The sequence below is a fragment of the Sphaerodactylus townsendi genome, linkage group LG12 (assembly GCF_021028975.2).
Source record: "Sphaerodactylus townsendi isolate TG3544 linkage group LG12, MPM_Stown_v2.3, whole genome shotgun sequence".
NCBI classification, from domain to species: domain Eukaryota; kingdom Metazoa; phylum Chordata; class Lepidosauria; order Squamata; family Sphaerodactylidae; genus Sphaerodactylus; species Sphaerodactylus townsendi.
In genome coordinates, this window is record NC_059436.1 from 58,406,762 (window position 1) to 58,417,079 (window position 10,318).

At 50.8% G+C, this 10,318-nt stretch overlaps 1 protein-coding gene across 1 annotated transcript; it reads right to left on the reverse strand.

The window, feature by feature from the left end:
- Nucleotides 1–620: 620 nt before the first annotated feature.
- On the reverse strand, nucleotides 621–9,516 carry TMEM250 (transmembrane protein 250). Its single transcript, XM_048512705.1, has 2 exons — nucleotides 9,382–9,516; nucleotides 621–1,199 (listed from the first exon to the last, which is right to left on the reverse strand). Exon 2 carries the CDS (start codon nucleotides 1,062–1,064, stop codon nucleotides 645–647), a length of 420 nt encoding a protein of 139 aa, XP_048368662.1. The 5' UTR covers nucleotides 1,065–1,199; nucleotides 9,382–9,516; the 3' UTR covers nucleotides 621–644.
- Nucleotides 9,517–10,318: the final 802 nt, after the last annotated feature.

The window sequence follows — 10,318 nt, forward strand, 5'->3', positions numbered from 1 at the left end:
CTCAATAAAGATAAATGTTACTATCTTCTATCTACATAATACTGGCAATAAATGGGCACTGATACGGTCTGATCTCTGATCTACTACACAAGGCCAGTATGTTTCATGTTTTACTTATTAGTTTTTTAAAATGTAATTTTTCTGAACCACAGGGACTCTTAGCCACAGGATTGCAAGTCCCAGAAGAACTCAAAGTCTTCCTCAACAAAACCACTGGGCTTGAGATATATCAGTGGATGGATCTGCTAAGCACCCTGTTTGTCATTTTTACTGGCTGAGGAAAAGAACAATCCAGAACCCTCAGAAGGAGAAGGGGGTCAATAGGCATTAGCAACCCAGCAGCAAAGAGGCAGTGACCTAATGCAACCTAATGGATCAGAAGGAAGATAACTGTTTTGTTTTAGCAATAATATTGCACAAGGAAGAGCACAAATTAATATCTACTACATCTCTCTTCAAAACAACTTTACATCCATACATTCATTAGATGTTGTTGAGGTACTAAGAGACAAATTTATGTGGGGAAAAATCTCTCTCTCTCTCTCTCTCTCTCTCTCTCTCTCTCTCTCACACACACACACACACACACACACACACACACATAAGAGTCAAACACTTCCTTGGCTGGCATGCACCAACTTTATTTACATATCAACAAAGACCATAAAGCACCAGCCCAAGCCCCCCACTAGCAGCATTGTGACATGGATGCTATAAATGAGCAGCTCGTTCATGAGGCTAAATTCCACTCGCCTCCTTCCCAGCAAGAGCAGGATAATGGAGAGTTTGTACTGGAAACGTAGAAAGACCCGGATGCTGAGGTACTGGAGACAAAACAAGACAGACAGGGCCACCCACAGGATGGAGGTAAACAGGCTACAGCTGAAGTACAGCAAGAAACGGATGAAACCATACATCCAACGTGACTTCAGGTAGATATCGAAGTTGTAGTACTTGGTGCGCACCAAATGCGTGGTCCTTACTGGTCCACAGGCTGAATGTAAGCATGTTGTGTGGGGACCATGGAAAGAGCGGACCCGTCGTGGGATGGGGATTACAGGCATGAGGCACCCCACCTTTTAGAGATCTGGAGAGCCAGGTTTGCACGGAACATACCAGGCAATATCCATGAAGATGGGGGAAAAGACCACTGATGCAGGAATGGAAACATGGGGTTGACTCGCCAAACTAGAAGTTGCCTGCAGGAAAGAACAGAAGGAGAGCCAGTTTTAGAAACATCCCTAAAGGAAGGGGAAATCAGCTGGGCTGGTCAGCTGTAAACCAGATTCCATTTGCAGATGCATCCTGCCTTCAAGCTGCTTCCCAAATGCCACCCAAGCACTAAGTAACACATCCATCTGTTGTGTGGTGAAGTCAATTTAAAGCAACTTCTCCAATGGATTTTCCAAGTTAAACTGGCATATGAATGCTAATCTTGGCAGTTTGTGGAATTACTGCTCTTGCTCAGTTACATGAGCCTCTGGCCAGAGCTCTGACCATTCCCTACAAGCAGCTCTATATTGATGCCAAAGGAAAGTAGCTGCCTTACAGAACATAGCTAGGAAAAAAAATGTCCATTTTACCCTTTCTGAAGAATGAAAACTGCAGACATACCCAGGAATGGAAAAAGTTATACATGCCTGACCATTGGGTGCTGGTGCCTAGGAATTCTAGTTTACTCACCACACACTGGTGGCAACGTTGCTGTGACAGGTGCATAAGATGTAAATAAGCTCCATAGTGCCCCAAAATTTGTAATACATGGGGCAAATGTGAAATTAGGGTCCAATCGATAGCACATTCTGTGAACAGGTGCTTAGTGCTATGATCTCATAACAAACCCAAGAGGAGAACACAAATGATCTCTTCCTTAGACAAAGTTGTTGTTTTTCATTAAATACTGTTGAAATAACTTTCTTGTTTCAAGGTCACCATATCACTCATCCCAAATATCCCACCTCCAGCAAAAATGATAAGCCTCTTATAGTCTGGGTATCATAACTCCAGAGAATTCCAAAAGACTGCTACAGCACTTAATTTCCACAAACTATTTGCCTTCTATAATACAAAACATTTTATCTACATGCAGAGGTCAAGTTATGCATTGTTAATGACTGGAACTGTGCAGTGTTTCATAAGTCCTCTTTTTTTTAAAAAAAATATTGTATCATTTGAATTTTACAGTTTATAGTAATTTCCTTCTTCATACATTTTCAAACAATACTTTTTCCCCCTTTTCTCCCTCCCCCATTACTTCTTCTTCATAGTTTTGTCACACAAACAGCAGTAAGTTCATTCTCTGTAGCCTCTTCTCCCATATTTCTTCGTTGACTCGAGCTTCTTTCATCCAGTCCACGTATATTATCCATATCTTCAAAATTTCATTCTGTTTATCTTGCCACGTCTTATTTTTGGTTAATATATCAAAAATATCAAGTGTCCCTTGTTCCCAGATATATTCTAACCATTTCTGTAATGTCCATTTTTTTCTTTTTTTTCCAGCCCAAGGCTATCGTTGCATGGGCTGCTTTAACCATTATTTTATACGTGTTTCATAAGTCCTCTAACAACTCCATGCCCCTCTTCCCCTGGAGATCTGCAGTTCTTTGCCATGAAGACATGTCCACGAGACATACTTCTAAACCGGAGGAACTGGGTTTGATTTCCCTCTCTGCTGCTTGAGCTGTGGAGGCTTATCTGGGGAATTCAGATTAGCCTATGCACTCCCACACAAGCCAGCTGGGTGACCTTGGGCTAGTCACAGCTTTTCTGAGGGGGGGAAGGGCAAAGAGATTGTAAGCCCCTTTGAGTCTCCTACAGGAGAGAAAGGGGGGATATAAATCCAAACTCTTCTTCTCTCCTTCTTAAAATAAAGCACATGGCACTGATTCTCCAGCTGTATAGGCCTTTACTCTACATGACTGTCAACTCCAGAAAGCAAAGAAGGCTGCACTGGGTCCTGACTTGGTCAGAACAGCAGGCTTAAAGTTACATATGGTCTATCTCACCCAGAGGCGTTCCTCCCATTGGGCAAAGTGGGCAGCTGTCCAGGGTGCCACCTTGTGGTGGGCGACAAAATTGCAGGTTCATTTGTGGGGGATTTTGTATTTTCAGGGTTTTTTCTGTTTGTGGCCTGCAGGGGGCACAGATTTTAGGCTAGCAGCACCAAAATTTCAGGGATTTTTTGGGAGACTCTCCTGATGATATGACCCGGGTTTGGTGAGGTTTGGTTTAGGGAGTCCAAAGTTATGGACTCCCAAAGGGAGTACCCCATCCCCCATTGTTTCCAATGGGAGCTAATAGGAGATGGGGGCTACACATTTGAGGGTCCATAACTTTGGACCTCCTGTACCAAATTTCACCAAACCTGGGTGGTATCATCAGTAGGGTCTCGCGAAGATACTCTGAAATTTTGGTGCTGCTATCAATAATTGCACCCCTGAAAACAGGCACCCCCTAAATTTCCCCAGATTCTCTTTTTAAATCCACTCCCTTCCTACCAATGCATTTTCTTTCTTTCTTTTATTCTCTCAATGCCTAGTAAAGGTTGTTGTTGTTGTTGCTGTTGTTAAATTCACCCCTTTCGGCATGGATTTAAAGGGAGAATCTTATGGATCCGACTGGTTTCCTGAATGCTCTGCGGGATCCTGAACCTGCCGGCACACTCGATGAGCAGGTGGAGGATTGGAATTCCCGGCTCACCGATGCCATCGAAGTTGTTGCCCCCCGACGTCCTCTGCGTCCCCGCTCTCGGCGGGCTCCGTGGTATACTGTGGAGCTCCGCCTTATGAAGCGGGAACTCAGACGTCTAGAGCGAGTGTGGAGGAAATCTCGCGACGAAGCTGCGCGAACATCTTATAGGACGTTTATGAAAGCCTATGAGATGGCGACGAAGGAGGCGAAGAGGACGTTCTTCTCCTCCTCTCTCGCATCTGTTAGCTCTCACCCAGCACAATTGTTCCGAGTGATTCGATCTTTAACCTCCTTATCGGAGGGTTCAGTAAATTCCCAATTGGCGATTAGTCCTGAGGCATTTATGAGCTTTTTTGCAGACAAAGTCACGTCGCTCCACCGGGACCTTCCCTCCACTTTGTCTACAATTAGTGAACTGGAGGCTCCCTTGCCGTCTTCAGGCCCTTGTTTGGCCCAGTTTTCCCTGCTCTCCGAAGCCGCTGTTGACAGGGCCTTGGCTGCTGTTAGACCTACTACCTGTCCTCTGGATCCGTGCCCCTCCTGGCTTATAAAAACCTGCCGGGAGGAGTTACGACCCCACCTGTTGAATATCATCAATGGCTCCCTTGAGCAAGGAGTCTTTCCGGGTGGGTTGAAGGAGGCAGTGGTCCGCCCACTCTTGAAAAGACCATCATTAGATCCTGGAGATCTGGCCAATTACCACCCCGTGTCGAATCTTTCGTTCCTGGGGAAGGTAATTGAGAGAGTGGTGTTGGAGCAGCTTCAGGGTTTCCTGGATGACACATCGGCCTTCGATCCCTTCCAGTCCGGCTTCCGTGCTGGGCATGGGACAGAGACAGTTCTTGTCGCCGTCACAGACACGCTCCGTATGCAGCTTGACCGGGGCGGATCCGCGCTGTTGATATTGTTAGATCTGACCGCAGCGTTTGACGTGGTCGACCACGACCTTTTGACCCACCGCTTGGCCGCTTCCGGGGTGCGGGGCACTGTCCTTCAATGGATTGCCTCGTTTCTCCGGGACCGGAGTCAGCAAGTGTGGTGCGGGGACCAGGCCTCTCAGAGGTACCCACTTTGTTGCGGTGTGCCTCAGGGGGCGCTACTGTCCCTGCTATTGTTTAACATCTACATGCGACCCCTTGCTCAGCTGGTATGGAGATTTGGGCTGATCTGCCATCAATATGCTGATGACACTCAGCTCATTCTGTTGATGGAGGAGGGAACGGTCGCTGCCCGTGCAGCTCTACAGCATTGTTTGGAGGCGGTCGCTGGTTGGTTGCAGCAGAGCAGGTTAAAACTTAATCCATCGAAGACGGAGATCCTTTGGCTTGGCCGTGGGGGTGAGGTTGGGAATTTCCAGCCGCCGGTGTGGGAGGGGGTCTCATTGGCGCCGACCTCCTCCGTTTGCAGCCTGGGGGTCCACCTGGATTCGTCTCTTTCAATGGAGACCCAGGTGGCCCATACAACCCGGGCTGCATTCTTCCATCTTCGTCAGGCCCGACGGCTGGCTCCCTTCCTCTCCCGCACTGACCTGGCCACAGTGATCCATGCAACGGTCACCTCCAGGTTGGACTATTGTAACTCGCTCTACGCGGGCCTACCCTTGCGTTTGATCCGGAAGTTACAGCTGGTCCAACATGCGGCGGCCCGCCTACTCACAGGGGGCGCCTTTCATGATCATATCCAACCTGTGCTGCGCCGCCTGCATTGGCTCCCAGTTGAGTTCTGGATCATCTTCAAGGTATGGGTGCTGACCTTTAAGGCCTTACGCAGTCTGGGACCCTCGTACCTTCGGGACTGCATTACCCCATATGTCCCTTCCAGGCCTCTGCGTTCGGCAGAGGCCAATTTGCTGCTAGTCCCCGGCCCCTCTATGATGCGGCTGGCCTCCACCGGGGCCAGGGCTTTTACGGCCCTGGCCCCTGCCTGGTGGAACACTCTCCCTCCAGCTGTCCGGGCCCTGCGGGATCTTGGTGAGTTCCGCAGGGCCTGTAAGACGGAGTTGTTCCGCCGGGCTTTTGGAGTGTCCGGCCGCTGATGTGTGCCCCCCTCCCTCCCCCCTTCTACTCTAGTTCTTGTTCTAGGGTCCCTACACCATCTATGGGACCCCTCCCCCCTCCTTTGCGGAGGTTTTTAAAATTGGATTTTGTTGCTGACGCTGTTTTATATGTTTTATATGTTTAAAAGCTGTATCTATTTTAAATCGACTTGATGGTATGTTTTAAACTGTTGTTCACCGCCCAGAGCCCTTCAGGGGTAGGGCGGTATAAAAAACCCAAAATAAATAAATAAAAAATAAATAAATAAAGAATCTGAGGTCCTCAGTTTTAACATTGAAAGGGATGCTGTTTCAGGGTGGGGGAGAATCCACCCCAAAATAGCATCACTTTCAATGTTGTTTAAACTGAGGACCCCAGATTCTCCCTTTAAGGTGGATTTAAAAGGAGAATCTGGGCTCCCTAGTTTAAACACCATTGAAAATGATGCTGTTTGGGGGTGGATTCCAGCATCACTTGAATCCACCAGGGTGTGATGCCAGGGTGTAATGCCAGACGCCCCTTATTATTAATTATTAACTATTTATTGTGGATTGCTGCTGCTATAGTTTTAAGATTTGTATTTTAACTGGGGTTATTCGATTTGTTTTATTATGGTTGTTCTTGTTTTGTTGTACACCGCCCTGAGCCCTTCGGGGGTAGGGCGGTTTATCAAATCGAATTAATAATAATAATAATAATAATAATAATAATAATAATAATAATAATAATAATAACAACAATAATAATAATAAACAACTAGGGAGCCCAGATTCTCCTTTTAAATCCACCTTAAAGGGAGAATCTTGGGTCCCCAGTTTAAATAACATTGAAAGTGATGCTGTTTCCCCCAATTGGGGGACTGGATACAATACCATAAAATGTTTTCATAGCAGTAATAAAATATTTTGAAAGCATTCTGAAAATGTTTTCCAAAATTATTTCTGCTGTGTTCAGATTTGTGAGTTGGGGGATGTTCTGTAATGTGATGGTGACTTTGAAATGATCTGGTGTAAAAAATCATTGCTTGGTCACACTGGGGGAGGGCGGCTGACCATGGGGGGGCATCAAACTCAGGTTTTGCCCAGGGCTCCAGTTTGCCTATGTACGCCTCTGATCTCACCTGCTCCAGACCTTGTGCAGGTCATTTAATAGCAAGAAATCACCATTATGTGATAACTGCAGCCTGCAGCTTGATAAGGGACCAAATGTAAAAGGAATGGCAGGTATATATGGAATCAAAGGGAAATGACAGTAAAGAACAGCTGCCAGCAACCCAAGAAGGCCTCCTGTGCAGATTCATGCCAGTAGACCACATGTGTCAAATTCACGGCCCGGGGGCCAAATCAGGCCCTCTGTATAATTCTGTCTGGCCCTCATTAACACACACTTAACACCCCATTGTCTGGCCCTACCCACCCAAACCAACAGCAGGAGCCTGAAGCTTGCAGCCTGCAGTGAGGGACGAAGGAGGAGGCAACTGGTAAGCACTAAGCAGGCAGGCCAGGCGTGGGGGGGGGGAGTGGGCAGGCAGGCTTCCCCTCTCCGGGGCTGCTCTGGCTCCATTTTGGGCCCGGCTGCCCCTCCCCAGGGCCCCATGCTGCTGCCCTTTGGGCCTTCTCTGGCAGCAAACCTGCTCTTGGGACTGCAGAGAGAATCACACGGGACACTCAGTGTATTTATTAGAGGGGTTCCTTGGCATTCGAAGAGCAGCTCCAACTGAGCCTCTGGGGCTGCAACTTGAGCATCAGCTGCCTACAGTTTCCCTTTCGTTCTGCAGCTTTTTGTTTTTAATCCCACATTTGCAAAGGGCCAGCCGGCTGAAAGATTCCCTCCCAGGGAACCGTATTTGCATGCAAACTTTGCAATCCTTTGTAAGTAATGCTCACCCCTCTCCAAAGTTGCAGACCCAAAAGGAGAAGGAAAATAATCTCCTCTCCTTGCAAGAGAGCTGACCCATTGCAAACACACGCCCCCAGCCCTGTAATCCATGCAAAAAAGGGGGCCATGAGTTACAGAACTCCAAGCCAAAAGAAGGGCAAGCCCTCCTCTTTCACTCCACCCAAACGTGCAAACTCCCCGCCTCCAAGTCCCGTGGCATCTCCTTGCGGGCAGAAGTTGGTCTGTGGTTTTTTGTCTGGTGCTTTGCATTAGTTTTTTGCAAGAGCCGCCTCATCTCTGGGTCATGCTTTGGGTAAGGCAGCCGAGTGGAAGGGGCGGATGGGAGGTCCAGATTCAGCTTTGCGCCAGGGGAGTCCTGCTCTGACTTCTGTGCATACCTGCAGGGTAGGCTGCCGTGTGGGATGAACAGAAGCTGCTGCTCTCTGTAGGGCAGAGGGGGTTTGCATGTCTAGTGCTGCTGGCAGCACCAGTCAGGCTACTGCTGCCATCCCCTCTCTGCCCAACGGAGCAGGTGGCTGCCTTCTCTGTGGGGGAGAGAGGGTTTGAATGCCCGGTGCAACCGGCTCACGCAGCACAAGACCCAGCAGCACTGAAGGCTGCCGCCGCCACCCCCTCTCTGCCCAATGAAGCAAGCAGCTGCCTTCTCCATGGGGAAGAGAGGGTTTGCAAGCATGGTGTCGCCAGCTTGCGTGGTGCGAGAGCGGCAGCACCAGGCAGGCCGCTGCCGCTGTCCCCTCTGCTCAACAGAACAGGCGGCTACCTTCCCGATGTGGCAGAGGGGGTTTGCATACCTGGTGCTGCCGTCCCCGCTGCCCAACAGAGCAGGTGGAACAGCTGCCCTCTCTGTGGGGCAGAGGGGTTTGCATGCCTGGCACCGCCGCCCCTCTGCCCAATGGAGCAGGCAGCTGCCTTCTCCGTTGGGCAAAGGGGGTTTGCATGGCCGGTGTTCCTGGCTCGCGCAGCGCAAGAGCAGCAGCAGGCAGGCAAGTCCCCTCTCTGCCCAATGGAGCAGGAAGCCGCCTTTTCCGTGGAGCAGAGAGGGTGTGTCGCCAGCTTGTGCAACGCAAGAGCGGCAGCACCAGGCAGGCCGCCGCTGCCATCCCCTCTGCCCAACAGAGCAGGCGGCTGCCTTCTCCATGGGCAGAGGGGGTTTGCATGCCAGGCAACAAATGGTTATCCTGTTCGGCCCCCAACCTAAAGTGTGCTTTGAGTTTTGGCCCCCAGTGCAATTGAATTTGACACCCCTGCAGTAGACGGAAGCAGTCGAGCAGGGCACTTCCGGGCAACCACCACAAGACAAGCGTGTTCTCGCTCGAGATCGTGGCTGCGGCCACTGCTGGAGCTGCAGAAGCCTCTCGGGCCGGGCGGAGGGGCCGCCTGACTGGCTCCTGGTTGATATGTTGACTCGCTCATTAGAAAAACGCGACCAGCAGCCCCTCTCTCAGGACTCCGCGCCGCCAGGGAGACTGAAAGGCAAACAGGCCCCGCAGCGACCCCGCCACCCGCTTCCGTTTGGCCGCCATCGACCCCGCTCCCGGCCCCCTGCCTGCCCCTCATGACGGGCCCGAGGCTGGCACCCGGCGGGGGGGGGGGGCGATCCACTTCCACCGGCCGGCCGCCCCTGCCGAGAGCCGGCCTGGGCAGCCGCCGCTTCACCGACCCCGCGCGGCCAAGGACGCCCGGCAGCAGCGGCGGAAAGGGCATCGTGCGCCGTCCGGCTGACCTCGCAGGGCTCCGCGCTCGGCCGACTCACCGGGCTGGGGCGGCTCTCCTTGAGTCGGCGCCGGGGACGGGCTGAGCGGTCGGATGACGTCATAAACCGTAGCCCGGCGCGCCGGCCGGGAAGCGGTTGCCCAGCGACGGGGGAGCAGCCTGCTGGGGATTGGCCAGGCGGCGGAAGGGGGAGCGGCCAGAGCAGAACGGGCCTCCTGCCGGGGGATCAGGGGCGGGGCTCCGCCTCTCTGTGTCGTGTGTGGCGCGTCCGAGCGGGCTCAGGGCGGGCAGCCGCGCACGGGGGTGTTTCTGGGCCAGAGGCAGGCGGAGGCGCTCGGCCGCGGCCTGGCCCTTCCGTCCCGACAGAGCTCGAGGGGAAGGGGACTGACTGAGCCAGAGTCACCCAGCAGCAGGCTTCATGGGCAGGAGGAGCGGGGAATTGAACCCGGCTCACCAGGCAAGAGTCCGACACTCCACCTTCCCACTGAACCACACTGGCTCCCTACACAATGATGGGCCCCATGTGTACATTTAATTTATTAGACTTAATAGGACACTCCTCTTCTTTCCTTTATTGATTGACTGATTTGTATCCCGCCCAATCCCTGAATGGGATATATACTCATATATATACTCACATAATCAACATATATAATCCACAATTCTTTTAAATGTTGGAATAAATTATGTTGACCTTTATGAACTGTTAATGAATCATTCCACCTTTACATTATTTTATCTATCTGTAATGTTGGAATATTCCCTCAACCTCCGTGCACACATAAAAACCGAACCCAAGGAGAAGGTTTTTCAGCCTAGCCTTTTCCTAGTCTTTTCTGCCCACTGTGCCACAGAGAGAAACACACCTCACCATGTCTTGCCTCTGAAATGCCAGCCAACAAAACCTTAGGAGCAAAAACTGCCAGACCACAGCCACACATCCTGAAAACCCACAACAGCCACTTTCCCCAGACATT